This window comes from Perca flavescens, chromosome 3, assembly GCF_004354835.1.
Source record: "Perca flavescens isolate YP-PL-M2 chromosome 3, PFLA_1.0, whole genome shotgun sequence".
Lineage (NCBI taxonomy): Eukaryota > Metazoa > Chordata > Actinopteri > Perciformes > Percidae > Perca > Perca flavescens.
This window is the reverse complement of record NC_041333.1, coordinates 3942824-3963847: the sequence shown is the minus strand read 5'-3', so window position 1 is coordinate 3963847 and position 21024 is coordinate 3942824. Positions and strand designations below refer to the sequence as shown.

Below are 21024 nucleotides of genomic sequence, written 5' to 3'. Positions count from 1 at the left end.
TGACAAAAAAATGTAAAACAAATTAGATTGTATAGTCTATTTTTATATTTGGCTATTGTTTTCAACTGTTAAACTGAACTGAAACTAAGCAGTATTAATCGGTCAAAATATTTTTTGCCGGTTAAGGGTTAAACGGTTACATCCCTACAAAACATAAGACAAAACTTTATTGTCAGTTCACGCAAAGATTTGTCTTGCCTCACATGCTTCAAACTATCGACAGAATAACACAAAACAGCAAAAACATTTGTAAGGTCACCCTCCAGCAATCATCAAAAAGACATGATACAATATAAACAACATCTGATGCAGCTGTCCCACAGCATGCACACAAACATCCTAGATCCAAACATGCCATATTATTTATGATCGTTATGATCACAGTCGCTGTTGTGTGGGTGGTATAGTCCATGTGTGAGTGTATGTTTGTTTTTGTGTGTGTGTGTGTGTGTGGGGTGTACGATCACAGTCCATGTTTAGTAGGGGCACAGTCCAGTTCATTACTACTGTATTTTTTTGTAACATTTGTTGAGCGTGAGACTTTTGTGAATTTAAGCATGTTTACTATGCATATGTATAATCATATGATGATTTTGCATTGTGATGTTGTTGGCAAGCGTATTGTGTGACGCAGCGGCTTGGAACCCAAGACAAATTTCCATGTGGGACAAAGTATATCTTATCTTAAAACAAATTATACTTTTTGTAAAACCTAAACCTAAACCTTGTAAAGTTTTGCATTGTATATACCGTTGCATTAGTATATACTGAAACGTAGATTCAATTTAGCCCCTCTTTAGCTGCTGTATGTTCACTCACACTAGCTACTATACAAGGAATTTTAGTAATGCAATAGGTCAACTGAGACTGCCCCCACCTCTAAAAACACCCACATAAGTCCTTTGCTCAAGCAGCAATTCCGACTTTTATTTAGGTTTATAAGGACGTCGCCCTCTAGTGGCCGTAGTAGTTATGAACAGAACAAAGCAAGACGTAAAAGCCGTTTTACAGTCGCCGAAGCCGAGCTGGCGCGCGCCAATGTGACGTCAAAATGACGTAGATGTTGCTGGCGCGCCAGGATTTTAAGTGCGCGAGCAGAAGGAGCGCACCACTCTGGTGTGTGGACGAGTTCGCGGACAACCGGATGGCAGGACTCTCAGAGTGACTGCAAGTCTCTCTTGTAAACTTACTGGGTTAAGATGAGTTCTTTTATGGTGAATGAAAGGCTTGATCCCATGAAGTAGGTCATCGAATCAAATCGAAGCATTGACGGCACTACTACTGCTGCCAGTTCTGCCATTGTTTACCTTTTTCTTCTTCTTCTAGTCTGTAAAAAGAGCAACGTCGGTAGCCTTTGCTTGTTAGCGCCACCTCTGTTCAGGAGAAGACTGCAGCTCGCGACCACCATGCACGAGTATAAATAGTTACGGCGCTCCCATGACGTCACATTTATGCACGTTATAGTATAAGAGCGCCAAATTTCCGCTTAACGTGGTATGTTGGGGAGGTGGAAGGCCTCACACAAACACAGGACTTTTAGCCAGGAGACTGGGGTTGGAGTCCCGGTTGAAAATAAAAGTAAATGACAAGTATTGTTTTTTCTTCTTTTTTTTACTTTACGGAAATAATGGAGCGACGTCACATGCTTAACCGGAAGTAAAGTAGCGTCTGATTTTAACCCAAACCATAACTTTTTTTCCAAACTTAACTAGTCAGCGCTGGTGCCTAAACATAAGCAAGTACTTTTGTTCGTAAATCTAACCAAACTGAGACCATTTCACAACGTTAACACCGTGTTTAAAACCAAGACTGGTTCCTTCTATGGTTTAGATATTAGCCACCGCCAGGAGCGCTAATTTATGAAATGCTCCTGTGGGTCGTATTAGAGGGTAGGAATAAATGACCGATATCGTCCTATGGTTTCGGAGTAGGGATGGGCATTCAATTAAATTTTCTTTGATCGTCGGGAGAATTAAAGATCGACTATCGATTAATCATTAATATTTTTATATTAAAATTCATTATTTATTTAACTTTTTATAAATTAAAAATGCAATGAAAATACAAAAATACAGTGTTTTTTCTTGATGAGATCTTAATCACAAGAAGAACAATTTGTGGCAGTTAAACTGGAGGTTATAGATATAGATTATAGATATAGATTATAGATATAGATTATAGATATAGATTATAGATATAGATTATAGATATAGATTATAGATGCGCTGCGGTGCGGCGCTCTGAAGCAGCAGAACCTGCAGCTGCGAGCCGGCGTTCTTAAACAAAATGTAACTCAAAACTATCCAAGGCACGGGACAAAGCTTAATGAAAAATAACCAGTAGGCTAACTCAGATACAACTTCTGCACCAGTCTACTGATCTTTGTTGAGAAAGATCAGTTGACAAAGTATGTTGACATGATCTGGGGTCAGACGCGACCGCTACCTGGTGACTGTCAGTCCAGCCGCCGAAAACAGCCGCGTTGCCGGGATGCACAGGTCTCCTACCTCCGCGCTAACTTGGCCAGCCCGGGGAACATTATTCGTTCTTCTTCGTGGTGAGTTTCTACCAGTCTGGTGATGGTACGTCGTGACAAAATGTGATATGCTGGTTCCAATATCCATCTCAATGAACTTGCAGGTCCCTTGGGTAATTTTCTCTGCTCGTTGTGCATCGTAGCTCCTCCGTGCTAACGCCGAGTTTATGCTAGGTTGAGACTGAGAGCAGGATGCACCGCGGCCGCCACCAACATTAACCAGGCTCGGATACACTTTGTTTAGTGTTGGGCTACATCATGTGAGTCGTGGTCGTGTTGTACTTATACATAGCATCTCATTGTTTGCAGTGAACTAAGTCGTTTAAAAAAACCACAGCCACAGTCAGCCGTGTCTTCTTCATAGACAGTATATAATGGACCAATAGACCCCGTTGCTCTGGACGGAGACCAGTGAAGGCTATTAGAAGCACTTTTCCGGTGATGGCCAGCTTTACTGCGCAGCCTCCAACTGAGAGAATGTGACGTGAGCAACGTGTCTGAAAGTGTGAAGTCTTCTGGTAGCTGTGCCGAGAGAAATCTCAATCATTCCCAATCTTACAGATACGGAGACTGTAGGTGTATGTAAGGAGATAACATGGGCACAGGCTAATTATTGATCACTAACATGCTAGTTAACATTAGTAATTAAACCTAAACATCTCATGTAAGTCGAAACTGCCTGCGAGCTTCTCCTGTACTATACGGTAATTCCTCTACTATGCGACAGTAAGTCACTTGGTTATGACACAATCGTTAGCTTATTTTTACAAAAACGTCTGTTACGGAGCCATAACGTGAGGTACAAGGTAATGAAGCCTTTTATACATTGTCGTGTTTCTTTGGAACTAAACAACGGACAAATAGAGTCTTTAAACGCTTCAGATGTAAAGTTATTCGCAGTCAAGTGACGTAAAAAAAAAATGGCAGTCAACGGAATGCTAACAGGAGGTGATGGCCAGTTAGCTACAAAATGGCGCCATGATGGCTCGAGTTCTGAAGCGAAGCTTACCCCCTTGGTCTTCTTCATGATTACTTTTGAAATCAAAACGGAAACTGGCAGCCAGGTAACTGAGTATGGAGTCAAATATTGACCCCGAGTGGTAAAATGTTTAATTGCTGCCACACTGTGAAATTAATTTCATTGCTTCAAGACTCACGCTACGCAACGCAACCAGCATTAGTTTAATCGACAACAAATTAACGTCAACGAAATTCTTAATAATCAATTATCGATCGTCAAGTAATCATGCCCATCCCTAGTTTGGAGGACTTGTTGGGTCAAATAGATAAACCTTTTCAAAATGTAATTTCACTCGGGGGAATTTATTTCATGAAAAATGTGCAAATGGTTTTCATGCACATCTAATGAAGCTAATGTAAAGTCTCTTTGTGTAATGACCGTTAAAGGTCAAATGTTACCAAAGAGGCATCGGTTTCCTTTCGGTCTGTGACATTGCCACACAAAGCTGAATCACTTTTGATCAGATTGTCACTCATCCAGCTGACTGATGCTTCAGCTTGTTGGCAGCATGTGGCTGATCTAAAGAATGCGTCTTTTTACTTTAGATAGCTAATCAGATTAGACAAACATATGTTTGCACTGTTATTGAAAAAACTGTCTTCAGAACCTGCATGGATGCAACAATCATTACATGGCACACAATTACGTGTGGTACATACATCATATCTGGAAAACATATTTGAGGGATTAATAATTTTGTCCGCATATAATGACATACATAGAGTGCTGACTTGCATGTTCTTCGGTACAGAAAATCTATAACCAAATGTAGCGGTTCCCAATGTCCCATTAATAAGGCAATAAACAGATGGAATTGTATTCCCACCAGCCGTCAATAGCCAATATTCTTACAGCGATGCGGAAAGTACATAAACCTCTCATTATAACATGGTGTTAAAGTTCAAGCTGTGCAAAGCTTTAGAGAGCAGGTGTTATTTCCCAATGGCAAACTGCCATTATAAAACATGTATGTGTTAGACACACTGGATTATAACGGGCTCCTGCGGAGAGTAGTAGAAGTGTTGTGCTACTGTTGTCATCTCAGTTTTAACCATAACCTGTATATAAAGGGTTTTAACCCTCAGCTCAGTGGTGGAAAGGCACCATAAATCCATGAACAGCAGTATTACTGAGACTATACTCCCCAAAAAACACTCCCATAGGATGTTTGTTGATCATCTCTGCGTTTCTAGTGGCAGCGCCCTCTAGTGGCCGTATAGTAATTATGACGAAGCAAAGCAGGAAGTAATGTCGCAAAGTACAACCGTGCCAAGTTCCTCATAAGGAGGGAGGTTGGGGTGATGGAGGGGTCAAACAAACACAGGACTTTCACCTAGGAGACCGAGGTTCATCTCCCGTTCAAAATGAACGTTACATTTTCTGGTTTAGATATGAGGACGGGAAACGCAGATGGAATAAATGACCCGTGTTGTTGTATGGTTTGGAGGAATTGTTGGTATTACTGTTGCTACGTGCTACGTCTTTCAAAGTATTCTTTAAAGTATTGCTTTTGCAGATGGTGAAACTCTTAATAGTTAGTTTGACACAATATTAGCCTGCATTTCCAAATAATTGGCTGTGATTCATTCACGATTCATTGAGGGACGACCCTCATTATCAATGTCATCGAGTCCGATAACAAAGACAACAACAGAACAACAACACAGAAAATACAATCATAAGAAATATCGAAAGACAATAAAACATTCGGAATTGGAAAATGATTTGATAACTAAATGAGGGTAATAAGGATGCAAAAGAATGTACAACTATGTAAAGCAGTTACAAGTAGAAGGGTTTAAAACCAGATTTCTAAATTGTCCAATAGGCACAATTGAGTTGATTCTAAGAAAGTGCTGATGAAGGAAAGCCATGATATACACACATCATTCAGAGAAATAGCATTAACTCTTAATGCTCCTCTTCATCTCTGCCTGCCAGTGTCTTCAGCAGCACATTGCAGTGCATGCTGCACATCATTACGCAGAGCCATGATGCAGAATAATGACAATGATCTTAGTGTGGACAGAAATATTAGTGCTTATCTCATTGTGATAAAGTATCTTAGGGGTAATTAAGATATTCTGTCTTTCTTAACCATTTGCTACTTTATGACATGATCAGGAACCGATGAGGTGGAAAATGAAGGGATATATCGTCCACAAATGACATGCCACACTTTTGTATATTCTCAGGGAAATGATTATGTATATGTCTGTTCCAGTTTTCTGTAATGTGTCAATCAATGGGTCATGAAAAGGTCCTGCCACTAAACTACATCTCAGAACAGTCCAATATGCCCGGAAATAAATAACTTACAACTTTAAACCGAGGGAGACAGAAGTGCTTGATAACGTGTCTGAAGAAAAATAGGATTACAAGTTGTAATCTCAGTGAAAACATTTGCATGATGTATTTAGTAGGTTGTTACAAGGGGGCGGGAGGTTGGCTCTGCTTTCACAGTGTTAGTCTTTGTATTCCTGATGTGTCAAAAACATAACTGTAATACCCTCCCAGTTGAGAATCAAACTGCAGTGCTTTTGCGAGTGACTTCTAATAGAATCTTATGAATTCATTATTTAAGGGGGGTTTGGGAGCTCATTAGTATGAAACCTAACATTTTAATATCAGTGCTTTGTCCTATTTCTGAAACATGACAACACACGCATACTGGGAACACATTGTTTAATACGGCATTTTTAATTATGAGCATGACTCTTCTGTGATTACTTAATGCAGAGTTTTATACACCTTGTTGAAAGCGGGTGGATTTAAAGTGACCTTTGTCGGGTACAAGTTGTCCATGCAGAGCTTAGTAAACCTAAACCCGATAGTTTCTCAACTTTTCATGTATAATTGGTTCACCTTTCTCTGGTTAAAGGCAAATTTGAATGGGAATGTGTAACAGCACAATCCAACTGAGGTGGTTTAAGCTCTGCTTGTTCAGTGCTCTAGCTGATGAGGAGATATGTGGACAGAAGATGTTAGCCTTCAACCAATACTGTGTGTGTGTGTGTGTGTGTGTGTGTGTGTGTGTGTGTGTGTGTGTGTGTGTGTGTGTGTGTGTGTGTGTGTGTGTGTGTGTGTGTGTGTGTGAGAGCCATATGGACCTAAAATAAATTCCCTCTGAGAGTAATGCTGTGTAATACAATACTCACTCATACAAAGTGTAATTCCACAGGTGGTGTGAGGGTAAAGCAGAATAATGGGTCAATATTGGCACTAGAGTTTACCTATGGTTTTATATATGTTTTCAATAATGGTTAAATTGATAAAGTACTGTAGGTATTATCTACTTGATAGAGGCTTCTAGCTGGCCAGGACGTCTGTTGCACCTGCACGAACATTTATTCTGTTACTTTTTTGCATGCAAGTTGAAAATACTGAGTGCTGACATTATACTGATTATTCTGACTTATTAATTATGCCTCGTTTATATAATCATGTTTAGTCAAAGATATTTTGCGAGCTGAATTCTCAGACTAACCGGTTTGGCACCTTTGTCTGTTTGCCTGCTCACAACGGCTGAAAGGGGTGTGTGTGTGTGTGTGTGTGTGTGTGTGTGTGTGTGTGTGTGTGTGTGTGTGTGTGTGTGTGTGTGTGTGTGTGTGTGTGTGTGTGTGTGTGTGTGTGTGTGTGTGTGTGTGTGTGTGTGTGTGTGTGTGTGTGTGTGTGTGTGTGTGTGTGTGTGTGTGTGTGTGAAAAGTCGTCGTTCTTTGTGCGATACGATAATTGATACGCTGAAGTCAAATATGGATATTTTGATTTATATAATAATTTCATTTAAATTTAAACCTTTATTTATTATTATTGTATTATTTATTTATTTGTACTCGTGGCCCATTGAGGGAGACCCTCCTTTTCAACAGGGCCGAGTGACAGATCAAGTGATGAGGCGCTCTAAATAGATTTCCCTGCTCCCAGCGAGGCTACTTCACGGCTCCTCGAGGCAGCGCTCCACACATGAATGAGGGAACCTTAAACATAGGTTCCCAAGCCGAAGAGGAAGAGGTTTTCAACGGGATGGGGGTTTTAGGAAAATAACCGATGCCCCAGCCACGTTTAAGTCCCAAGTCTGGAACCGTAGTTGCTCTATAGTTTATTTTAATTTATTATTTTATTTTAATTTACAGACTGAAAAACTGCATAACCCTAACCCTAACCTGTAAACAAGCAGTGCAGTTTTATTTTTAAGTCTCCATTTAAAAACGACAAAAAAAAAATTTAAATACTCACACATGTATTTCAAAGTCATAGTTGTTGTCAAGATCTTGTTGAAATATTTAAATGTTACCTCCAAAAAAAAATTTTGAATCTTGTATGGACTCTGTAGTATGTAATGTAGTACAGTAGGTATTGCTTAAGTGACAAAACGATTGACACAGCCCAGTCCTGATCCTGTGTGCAGCACTTCATCACTCACCATTTACATAAAGCATTCAGGCTGCACGACTGCTGTCACTCAGGCCCATCCTGGAATGGATTGTGCACCGAGTGGGTCTGGATGAGTTGTTTTTCAATCAGCAAGGAGGATTAAATGCTATCGGTGACAGGTTAATGCATATTAATGCAATTCAGCTGAGCCCAAAACTTTTGTCTTTTGCCTTTGTTTAGTTTCTCTTTTGTGGACCTGAACATAGAATCTCCTATTTTAATTTCCAGCGGAAACTTACGTATTATTAATGACATTTAAGGGTCAAATGTGTACTGTGGCTGCTGACCTTGTTTAATCTGACAATGCACACAACTGGGCATTTTAAATGATACAGAGCAGTATGCAGTATTAGGGCTGGGACCATATGCTTTTGTCACGATTCCATTCTTTCACGATACGTGGGCCCCCCGATTCGATTTGTATTGCGATTTTCATTTATTGCGATTCTAGAAGTTTTGCGATTAGTTACTAGAAGTTTTTTGCAATTTTCTTTTCCTCCTTTTTTTGTTTTAAACAAAAACCAAAGTTGCATAATACACTTCTAGAGACAATATATCATGAGAGATTTCTAAAAATGAATTGTTTTCTAAAAAGAATGCACATGTCAGTCAGTCAGTCAGTCAGTCTGACATTTTATTTCATTTGTAAAGAGGAATATAACATGTATTTTCTTTTTTGGTCCGTTTTGCTGGAAACGGATATGATGTAGTCGCCGTACCGAAGAATTGTGTATATATATATATATATATTAGGGGTGTGACGAGACGCTTACTCCACGAGACGAGACACATCACGAGATTGGGTTCACGAGAACGAGACGAGACGAGATTTAAAAATTTTTTTTTTAAAGAAATCCTCAATGATGAAATATATGAATGGAAAATAGTTTTTTTATTCAACTGAAAAATCACAAAATGCAAAACAATTTAGGTGCCTTTTAAAATCAACTATTAATGATGAATGTTATTTAACTTTTTTTTACTATTTTAATGAATCATATGCAGTAAAGAACATGCAAACACTGCAAAATGTTTTGTATAAAATCTACCAACTGGCTTCTGCCCTGTGAAATCTAACTCGTTTCCACAAATCGAACATAAAAAAATAAACAGTATAAATAAAATAAATGTGTAAACAACAGAAAATGTTTAAATGCAAACAGTAAGTGTATCAATAACCAAAGTACTGCTATTTTTTTCTATAAGATAAACTACACAGAACAGTCTAAGATATGGTCATGTTATTTTTCAAGAATATAAGCATGTCGACTATTTCTGGCAGCAGTTGAGACCTTTGGGCAGTAACTATGTCTCCTGCAGTAGAAAAAACACACTCACTTGGAACTGAGGTAGCAGGGATGGAAAGGTATGCTTTGGCAAGTGGAGACAGCAAAGGATATTTAGGAGTTGCCGAAATCCGACATTTTCTACCACAGAAAATGGCCTCATATCAGCTGCAATGAAAACTTCTATGTCCCTTGTTATTGCCGTGGCTCTTGCACTTACCGGTGGCAGAGATACAAAGGCTTTTAGGGTTGTTTGGCCTTTTAATGTTTTCGTCGCGGGTGCAGTAGTTAGTAGAGAGCTGTGGTGGTGCTGTAAGTGTTTTTGCATAGTGCTCGTGTTAGCCGCGGTATACGGCATTTTTTTCTTACAATATTTACATATTGTGTTCGTCTTGTCTGTCACTCTTTCGCCGTTTATTATTTCCGCAGGAAAACCAAAATGTTTGCACACAAATGATTTAAAAGTGGCAGGGGGATCTTCAATAGTAATTTCACGCTCCATCACGCTGACATAACATCGCCTCACGAGACAACTTTTCACCTCGACGAGAAGTCTCGTCACGTTTTAATCTCACGAGATCTCGTTTTACGAGATCTCGTGATGTAATATATATATATAATTTGATATGGAATAAACATTTTTTACATAAATCGATTTCTTCTTATTCACCCCTATGGAGAGTATACAGTAATGTCCCAGAGATATATGCAGAGGGGAACATGCTCCTCTGCATTACAGATCTGTGTCAGCACCCCAAACTATTCTGCTGAACCCACATGGTCAATAAATTCTCACTGTTTAAAAGGCGCATGAGTAGAATTCTAGTCTCAAAGATCTAATGAAATGACGAGGAGTTGACCTTCAGGACACATGGGATTGATTCTTTACCGCCATCCTCATGGTAATTGGCTCGGTGTATAGTTCTGCTCTGAATCATAAATGAGTTGAATCGAGAATGTATGTCACACAAGAGCGCTCAGTCCTTCAAGGTTTACAGTTCAGAAAGGCAACAACGGTTCCTCAGGGATTAGAGATGTGCACGGTTCCAATTTAAAAGGCTGAAACGCAGCATCAGCATACAAAAGTGAGTCGGCGCACGTCTGAGTGAAGAAAGTCCCCATTCGACCCATTCCGATTTCAAAGTTGTAATGGATTAAAACGGGCCTGCACTAATATCTTGGTTGGCAATAAGAAATGAGTGATCCTGAACTGATTGCTTGTTTAGATAATAAATGGCGGATCTTCACATGTCAGTTACACGTATTTAGAGCTGCACAATTAATCGCAATTATATTGAAATCGCAATATGGACGAGTGCAATATCCTAATCGCAGCGGGGGGAGCGCAATATTTGTTAAAGGCAAAATGTGTGTCAAACCATTCTGAATGAAGTATTGTGGTGCTGCAGGGACGTCCCGGCCTACAAATCCTATCCTACAGACTAAAGAAAACATCTGATTATAGTGTGATCTTTGAGAGGATCCTCTCAAAAATCACACTATAGTCATTTTCATTTTACTATTTTTTTTTTTAATGAAAATGATAACAATGACACAAAAATGATCATTCCCTCCAATATCGTGAATCATATCGCAATTGCAATATTAGTCAAAATAATCGCAATTAGATATTTTCCTAATATCGTGCAGCCCTACATGTGTTCCTACTGAGAGAAAAAGGGGTTGATTTAAAAGGCTGGAATATATATTTTTAGCACCACAGCTTCTTCTTTTTTACTCAGGTGGTATGGCCAGGTCAGCGGTTTGATTTGAAGTGGGAGTGGCGTGCAAGGCCACTGTGCAAAATTGAACCAAATTCAACCGGCAGCATGTTAAACCATGTGTAAAATCCTTGTGATGGGCTTAGAAAACGATCCCTGGCTGGAGCCGTAGGCTTTGCTCCCACCTCTGTCTTTAGGCATGGTCACGCTCATTTCTGGGCACCACTCATAGGAGCCTTTGAAGGAAGGGGGATGTCCAGGAGCCCATTAACCTCCCCTGCACCTGTGCACTGATTCCTAACACACCCAGACACCAGGTCACAACCTCTGCGAAAGCAACTGCCTTTTGACACAACATTATGCAGGTCTTCCTTTGTTTAATGCAGGCCGTCCTTTTTTTTTATTTCCGAGACTCCGAGGAAGGATACTCATTGTGCATTGTAAAATTTCCCAAGCGATAATAAGTGTCAATTTGGCAGTGACACTTATTTTGAGTTGTCTAGTGTTGACTGCAGGCTTGTTTGTCTGCTCATAAAGCTGTTATGACTCTGGGGCGGCTGTTCAAAACTGTCTAAAAATGTTAAATTAACTCTGCTAGCTGTGGGCACATTTTATTACATTAAATCACTGGCATGGATTTTTGCACTCTCACAGTTACCACTCCCACTGTCAAAAAAAAAAGTAGGGAGCATTAGGATTACTTTTAGAGCATTTAGAGGGGGCGTGTGGTGGTGGCCCATGTTGGCCCCTTATGACCTTATTATTTTTTAATGACGTTTTTATGAATCATGATATTCCTGCAGAGGCATATTGTTCTACTGTGACATTTGCTAAATTATCTTTCTAGAACTGATCAGTAGATTGCTGATGTCCCCCTCGGGAAATTGCTGTAAGCAAGTACGCCTTTGTGACACACGGTGCAATTGTTTTGACGGTTTCCAAGAGATCCGAACTATTTCTAGGTGTTCTCCGTTGGCGAAGCGTCTTCATTAGTCAAAAAAGCGTGGGCGGGACTCTTGCTCTCTGCAGCGAGTCAAAGAGAAAGGCAATAAAGGGAGGCAGGGGCTGCACTTTGCCGACGAGCATCTCTGCCGTCCTGCTATAAGACTATACAGTGTTCGCTGCCGCCCCGGATCTGCGAACATACACAGGGACTTCTCCAGAGAGAGAGAGAGAGAGAGAGAGAGAGAGAGAGAGAGAAAAGGGCTGATCGAGTTCATCAATGTAACTCCGCTCAGTCAGTCCGAAACTGCGCCGTTTACCTGGATAAGTCCATCGCGAAGAGAAGCTTGGACAGAAAGAAAGAGAGAGAGCGAGAGAGAGAATAAGAAGACAAGAGACAGGCGCGAGTGGAGTGTCGACATAATAAAAACAACAACCGTGAAGGAAACGAGAAGAATATGATTGCCAAGCAGCACTTGATCTTCATCCTTTACAGCCTCTGTGCGAGCGTCTTTAAAGGTGAGAGCCCTGCGCGGATGCTGCTGTATATAAGACGGGCGTGGTGTGCGGTGGCTGCGGGGGCTGCGTTAAGTGTAAACACCATACGTGATCGTGGCGCACGTGAGTGCAAGTATTCAGTAGCAAAAGAGTTTTTTTTTTCTTTTTCTTCCTTAACATGATGTGTGTTTGCGCAGCAGTTTCGGCCGCAGGACGGCTCCCCTGTCGTTGTCGGCTGTCGGAGCGGAACCGACTGTGATGGAATGCCTTGGAAGTTGAATTGTGCCGCTCAGTGAAAAGCACAATAGCAGAATGCGGCTGCACACAAGTTTATTCTGTGTGCGCCAGGAGACAACTTGGATGTTGCCCTTTCCGTTCGTATTAAGTGAACGAGATTGAAACAGCGTGGCTGTGCAGATGAGCCGCCTCCAGTTTGTGTGCTCATATGCACTTGTGTCCCCCTGAAGCTGACACAGGGGATGCAGGAGAGGTTACAGCAGCTGCGGACACGCGTCCTGTTTGTTGGGAGACTCGTGTCATTGAGTGGATCGTCTTTAAGTCGTACTGTCGGGTCCGTTTTGGGCTCTTTTTTTAAGTCATTTTACACACGACTTTAAATCAGAGGTGGCAAGAGGTCTATCTAGCCGCATTTGAGTTGAGCACGGCCAGTTTGCGCACTGTGCGTGTGTGTGTGTGTGTGTGTGTGTGTGTGTGTGTGTGTGTGTGTGTGTGTGTGTGTGTGTGTGTGTGTGTATGTGTTGTGCGCCCGCCCGCTTGCGCTCGGACGCATTCTCCAGGACTGTCGGCATGCGTTTACTGACAGCGCGGTCCATGCAGTCGCTCATTCAAAGTTGGGCTGCTGCGATGAGACCGCAGGTGAGGTTGCGTTATGTGATGGCTCTCTGCACCCAGACATCAGGTGTGTCTCCTCATGACAACTCCATCAACTCCCCACAGACCGTCCTGCTCCTGGACATGCTTGCGCAGCCACCGCCCTGTAGGCGACCAGTGCGCAGATACATAACGCCTGCAGCAGGGGTGGTGGTGGTGGTGGTGATGAGGGCGGAGGGGGGTTCCTCTCAGCAACTCCCAAATCAAAGCAAAAGAAAATCCCTGCTGACTACTATTTCACAAAATATAGTCAGCACATGACATCAGATTTTGTTGTTGTTGTCATTACTAATTCAGTAGCCTACACTGTAGGGAGGAGGGAGGAGTTAATGGATAGTGAGAGTGACCCATAAAGCTGATTATTATGATTTAGAAGAAATAAAGAAGAAACATTTCTGTTGAGGATCCCCACTTGAAGACCTCACTTTCACAACCAACACAGACCATCAAGTCCGTAAGAAACCTTTAGTCAGAGTCCCTATAAGGCTCATTTCATTAACACATAGCATCGTCACATCCAAAATCAACTCTCAGATGAGTCCTATTTCAGTCTCAGATTTTGAGCGTCACCTCTTGCTGCTTAGTCCAACACTTTTTTTTTTAGTCCAAGTCAGACCATTATGTGTTGAAGAAAACGCACAGTCGGGGCTCTGTTTTTAACTCAAATGTTAGGCAGCTTAATGGTGTTAAATCTTATGAGACTGACTTGTGAATTTCTTATTTGAATTACAACATTATTTTTTTTTTTTTGCCTTGATGTATGTTGCTTTTGTCAGTCGTTTCAATCCCAAACATTTGTTTCAATAAGATGTCCAACTTGAGATGCCATCAAGTTGCAGTATATCCAGCTGTGACCTGATGATAGATCCAGACATATCCACCTGGCGCCGTGCCCTCTCAACAAGTGCTCCCCTGTGGAGTGGATCGTGGTTAGGTTTAAATGATCATGCATGATTTAGCATTTATTACAGTCCATTAACTATAAACTGTGTAGACGTTGGAAAGCACGCCATATCTTTTTAAAGTGCTCATATTATGCTCATTTTCAGGTTCATAATTTTATTTAGAGGCTGTACCAGAGTAGGTTTATGTGGTTTAATTTTCAAAAAACACCATATATTTGTTGTACTGCACGTTGCTGCAGCTCCTCTTTTCACCCTGTGTGTTGAGCTCTCTGTTTTAGCTACAGAGTGAGACATCTCACTTCTGTTCCATCTTTGTTGGGAGTTGCACATGCGCAGTAGCTAGGTAAGGACTACTAGCCAGTCAGAAGTAGAGTATGAGGGCGTGCCACGCTAGCAGCTAGGTGAGCATTATAACGTGTGTTCCAAAGTGACCACGTTTGTCTCTGAAGTAAAGGCTGGACTACAACAGAGCTGTTTGGAGCAGTTTGTGAACAGTGTTTTCTGTTGGAGATGGTAAGTCCCTTTGGGGTGGACTTTGGGCTTTTTCACTTTGTAATCCTATGCCATGCACAAAAAAAAGATATATAACGCAATAAAGGAAAGGGAAAAATCCGAAAAGTATAATATGAGCACTTTACAGTAAATGATTTCCTACCATCCAGGCAGGCATTCAAGTTAGTGTCGGTATCAAATGAAAATGAACTCGCAGATACGTGGAACTTGTTTTGAAAACCTTTCCCATTCAAGGAGACTTGGTTGTCTGTGATATAATAATTGGCTTTCAATAACAATTGCATTCATGGGCTATAGTATGTTGTAAAGAAAGCCGCACACAAATAACGTAAATATCGACGATATTAAAAGGATGAGAATTTGAATTTGGTAACACTGCATCAAAAGGTTGTTGTTTGGCAGCAGACCTTGAGCACTTCCAAACAGTCTATCTTTGCAGAACATTACCACACTAGAAGAAATAAATGGCCTTACAGTTTTAGTAAGTGTCCAGGTTTACTGGGTTCGGGGGTTCACGATGTTCACGATGAAAGCTCGAATTTAGTTCTGCTGGATGATTGTAATGCTGTAATGAATGGTAGCAGTTGAAACGAATGGTATGTTTTGGGAAATGGTTGGAAGTACAACACATTCTCATGAACGGGTTCATATGATATCCTACTAGGGGTGTGACGAGACACTTACTCCACGAGACGAGACACATCACGAGATTGGGTTCATGAGAACGAGACGAGATTTTTTAAAAACATTTAAAGAAATCCTCAATGATGAAATATATGAATGGAAAATAGTTTTTTTATTTAACTGACCTTGGCTGCTTTGTAGAGGTTTGGGACTACAGTGCGAGTTAAATGCGCGCGTGATGGGATGACGTACCTCGTTTCCAGTGTGTGGAGGAGTCGCCGAAATCCAACATTTTCCACCACAGAAAATGGCCTCATATCAGCTGCAATGAAAACTTCTATGTCCCTCGTTATTGCCGTGGCTCTTGCACTTACCGGTGGCAGAGATGCAAAGGCTTTTAGAGTTGTTTGCCCTTTTAATGTTTTCGTCGCGGGTGCAGTAGTTAGTAGAGAGCTGTGGTGGTGCTGTAAGTGTTTTTGCATAGTGCTCGTGGTATACGGCATTTTTTTTCTAACAATGTTTACATATTGCGTTCGTCTTGTCTGTCACTCTTTCGCCGTTTATTATTTCCGCAGGAAAACCAAAATGTTGCCACACAAATGATTTAAAAGTGGCAGGGGGATCTTCAATAGTAATTTCACGCTCCATCACGCTGACATCACATCGCCTCACGAGACAACTTTTCACCTCGACGAGAAATCTCGTCACGTTTTAATCTCGCGAGATCTCGTAAAACAAGATCTCGTCACACCCTTATATCCTACGGATATCCCGGTCGGTCATGTGACAAGAAAGGGTTACTGTGAGGTGGCTACAGAGCTCCGTGAGGCCCCGGTCGTTTAAGCGGCCGTTGCAGTTGAATTTTGCCGACAAAAGGTGAGCGTCACGTGGCGACGACGGTTATGTTTAGGCAACAAAACGACTAGTTAAGATTAAAACAAAGAAAAATTGTGGTTTGGATTAAAACACAGTAGTACTCCCGGTACACGAACGTGCGTTTTCTGGGAGAAAGGGACGGTTCTGGGACGTGACCCTTGGAGTATCCCATTATTGCATACTCAAGGTTGTTTTGCTCTTACAATGGACAACCTAGTTTATGGCTTTGCTCTTCACCCTCTTTATGCCTTTTAGTACACATTATAAAGTGTTGCATTATATATGCTGTTTCAACATTTGGCTGTATAAGAGGGTGTGCAAAAACGATATGATTTCCATGCTTTAGAGTCCATCTATAAATATATATTATAGTGTAACATGGACAGCAAGAGTTTAAAAGCTGCAAGGATAAGCTTTTGTTCCTATAATACTATTAGCATCATTAGTTAACACAAGAGTGTTGAAAAAAAATGGACAGCAGAACACTAGCCCAGTTTGCAACAGATTTGCCAAAGGGAATAGGGCAGAGTTTATCATCTAGTCCAAAAACTCTGCTAAGATGCAGTAGTGCCCAATTCAAAGGCTACATTGAATATTTATGCTATGTGGCTTAAGTTTAGACACATGAACTAGGAGCGCCCAGGGCAGTGCCCCAGAAGTCTGTGTAGAGAGCGCACACCTCCAAATTTGTTATTAAAACAGTCAAAAAATGTTTCATCTGCAATCTGCATTGGAATCAGGATTTGCTGCAAGATACACAGAGGTGGGGTATTATTGGACACATGTTTGTGTTTTAAAAAGAATGGAAAGAATTCCCTGTCTTGCAGTGTTAAGTCCATTTAATGCTGATGTGCATCTAGATCTAGTCTAAGCCGTGGCTTAACCTTTAAACAAATGTCATTACAATCTGTAAAACCCAAAAATTAGCTATCGTGTTTGCTTACAGACAACCAAAACCAACAAATGCGACTGAAAAGAGAACCTCCTCGGCAAAGCTAATAAGGTTCATGCGTCTTCTGTGCGATCGCAGCCTAATCGACAGTTAAATTGCAGCGCGCCGCATCACACACTGCAGTGATACTGTAGACAAGACTTCAGCCTCAGCAGCTCTGTTCATGCTCCGTAATGCTGAGAGTCATTTCATGCAGGCTCATCCTTCTTAGAACAACTAGGCCTACACTATTAGTATTTTTTAAAATGCATCGTCGGACTCTTATCTATAGCTGCAGCCTATGGAGTGCTGCACTGCCTAAATGTTTAATATGCTGTAGTGACTACAGAATAGATGAATTCTTGTGTAGAGTTACTGTAATCTATCAACTCCTCTCTATTGTGTGCTCCTGCTCTGATGTGAGGCACTGTCTTGTGCACCAGTGGGAAATTGTGCCACTCTGTGAGGTGTTGGTGCGTCACTACAGCAGAGTCATGCCAACGTATTTCACCGAGGGCAGCTAATGCTGACGCCTGACAGATATGTCAGAGCCAGTTAACAGGTTAGGTGGCAGGCAGGCTTGTAATACTAATTAGCCATGTGGTGTGGTTAAACTTAGTGTCAGAAATGTAAGTTTTTATGATCTATGCGTTTCTTTGTTGGTCACACGGCTTCTCTGGTTTGGTCTGACATTCCTTCCACTCAAGTGTTTCATCATTTTCCTTTCTTACCGAGCCCCAAAAAGCTCCCATACCGCCAAGGGGAACTTTCTTTGAGCATGGAGCCTTTCATCATTTCTTATCTCGTGAGACATTTTGGCAAGTACAACCTGCAGGTGACAATTGAGCGTCGGTGTGTGTTTGGCCATAACGTGTAGGGGCAGTAATGAGGGCAAAGCGGAGGATAAATGAAAGTGTCTCCACATTTTTATATATTTTTTTTTTATTTCTTTACAGCATTTAATCTAGTATCAAAACCACCGACATCAAAACTACAGAGGAAGAGAGACAAGGAGCTTGATGATGAATAATTCTCTCATAATGTAAAATAATCTTCCCTGATTAAGGAGGCAATTGAGGCAAGTCATTAAAAATGCAAAAGTGCCTTGTAAAACATTTGACATTTCCTTCAAATATTGGCCCAAGAGAAGACCCATCCATTTTTATAATTTTTTTAAAATTATTTAATCATAATCAAACAATTTCAAATCACCAAAATGCTATTCCAAAGCTTTTTCTTTTTTTTTACTGGCATGTTTTAGCAGGAAGGCAGTGTTTGAAACACCGATGCCATGGAATTTCAATGCAAAGCTCTTTCAAAAATATGTATGCACTACTCTGTGCTACATGCACGCATACTGTATTAATGTATACATTACATACATATCATATAATGCTTTGCATTATTTAAATGTTTTCATTTGCATTCATCAGGATGGAAATCCCAATAGATAAGCGAAATAAACTGAATGTACTATATGACTTTGAACACCTTTTCTGTATGCATTTGGTTAGGATTGTGAGTATTATGTCACAAAATCCAATCGGCTTTCACCAGCCTAACAATAGTGTAAAATATTCATTATGTATAAAAACAAAATCTTATGTTTTCAGAATTTTAAAGGCTCAGGATTCAAATTCAAGGCTCAAATGTCTCCTTTTAGCTTCTGTGTGCAGCCTACAGTTGTCTGGGGCTGAAAGCACATAGCCTATTATAGGTCGCAGTAAAGGGGTAGCCATATCAACCATTCAAATGCTTGATTCCAGCAGCAGCTTTCACAGTACTCCAACATTGGACATAGATGTGAAGAAGTGTCATTTTGAGTGTATTATGGCAGTTGGTGCCTCATTACTCAATTCCTTTATGCAAAAATTGAGTTCTGTTTCAGCTTGGATCTGGGTGTATTGAACATCTCTTGAAATTAATACATATTGGATCCAAGCGAAAGTGAACCCCAAAATGTCACATATGGTGAGACACAGTGAGCCTGTGAAATATATGCATGGGCGCATCTCCTGTGGCTCGGAATAATCAGGCAGCAGGACTAAGCTGGCGGAGCTGAAGGCAAGGTATGGCAGAGGAAGGTGGTTTACAGTCACGGATACCCGTTCCTCACTGCTGAGGGTTAGCTTATCCCTGCAGAGCGTCTCCCAGCTGCCAAGTGCTGGCGGCTGGTGCTTTGCTGTATCCCACTGCAAATGAATAATCCAGTAAAAAGGGGGACAAAAGTGCTCCAAAAGAGCCGCTGCTGCCCTGCTTGCTTTCTGTTGACAGATATACATCTGTAGGGATAAGCCTCGAGCCAGAGGCAAATGTGCTCAGACAAGTGAGGAACGGCCTTAAAGATTAGCTGCTCGATGCCCCAACTACACTGCGTGCCGCCAGTCTCCCTTCGCCATGCTCTTTGTCATAGCACTTGTACACGCAATTACACTATTAAAGATTATTAATCGTCTTGGGCGGAGCTAAGGCCCAGACACAGTGACGGTGCCTCTGCAAAATAGCCTCGGGAAGGAACTTGTTTTGGTGGAGCGCGTGCACGTTCAGAAGTTGTTTTAGTCGTGCGACAAAAAACTCAGATTGGACAGATAGTCTAACTAGCTGTCTGGATTTACCCTGCAGAGATCTGAGGAGCAGTTAACCATAGTCCTCACAAATCCACCGGAGGTTAGAACGGCAACACAAAGAAAGAGGAAGGTGACGGACATCCGGCCGAAATGAGGGACATCCAGCGGAATTTCCTGCAGCACCGGCGCAATCCCGGAAGAGGAACGTTGTCGATCTAGGCTACTTTGTTTACAACATAGGGAGAGCTGCGGTGTGTTTCAGGTTTTATACCTGCGTGAGCCTTTATATTATCGTTTGAAATAGTGCTCCAGTGCATATGGAGAAAATCAAATATCACGATATTTTTGACCAAATACCTCGATATCGATAATGTGGCGATATTGTAGGGTTGACAATTGGTGCTTTCACAAAATATGCACACAATGAGATTTTTCAGAAATATTCATCAGTTACAGTATGTTGATATAATAACTATGTGGGTAAAGGCAAATAAAAGAGCAGCTACAACAGTCTGGTGTGTTCGGAAAATGACATCACTCTACTGTAATGCAGCCTTTAAAACCAGGAAAAGACAACACTTGTGTCATATCAGGATATTACGATATCCAAAATTTTAGGACGATATCTAGCCTCATATATCGATATAATATCGATATATTGCCCAGCCCTAATTTGAAACCACAATGACCACCATACCAGCTGTAATTAGAGGCGGATTATTAGAGTAAAATAGCATTGTGAGTCTGTCTGATCATGATCTATATGCTGATGTATTTCAGAACACTGCACTGTCACTTCCTGTGTTGTATCTTTTTAGTAAACTGTGGGGGTGGGGGGTGAGGAAAAAAACACACTGTAGTTGTCGGACAAGTATTGGAAATAGAAAATAAATATTTTTTTAGATGGCAGTGCAAACTGGAGTGAGCCAAAGCTTGAAAATGCCTGTATTGAACCCCATAGATCATACTTTGTCTTTTCAGACACCATTCAACCTAAAACAACTGAATGTCCAGAACCTACCATCTTTCCTGTTTACTAAAAGCTAATGGGTTAATGTCTTCACATTTTCACTATCTTTATGGTGCAAATATGATATGTAGTCAACCACTAAAGGGTTAAAGGTCCTTCAAACAATAGTCTTTAAAGGTGCAGCAGAATTGATCCTACTTAATATGTACTGCAAACACCTAACATTGCCCAAAAATGGACCCAAACTGTATTGAGTATAAATCTGCAGAGAATGGAATAAACACCGTTTCACATTGAAGTCTTGATGAA

At 41.0% G+C, this 21024-nt stretch overlaps 1 protein-coding gene across 1 annotated transcript in view; it reads left to right on the top strand.

The window, feature by feature from the left end:
• Positions 1-2462: 2462 nt before the first annotated feature.
• cadm2b (cell adhesion molecule 2b) overlaps positions 2463-21024 on the top strand; it is a 189906-nt gene continuing 171344 nt past the window's right edge. The window contains exon 1 of the mRNA XM_028574644.1: positions 2463-2557. Within this exon, the coding sequence (XP_028430445.1) occupies positions 2491-2557 (67 nt within the window). The 5' untranslated portion in view covers positions 2463-2490. The remainder of the gene's footprint in view (positions 2558-21024) is intronic.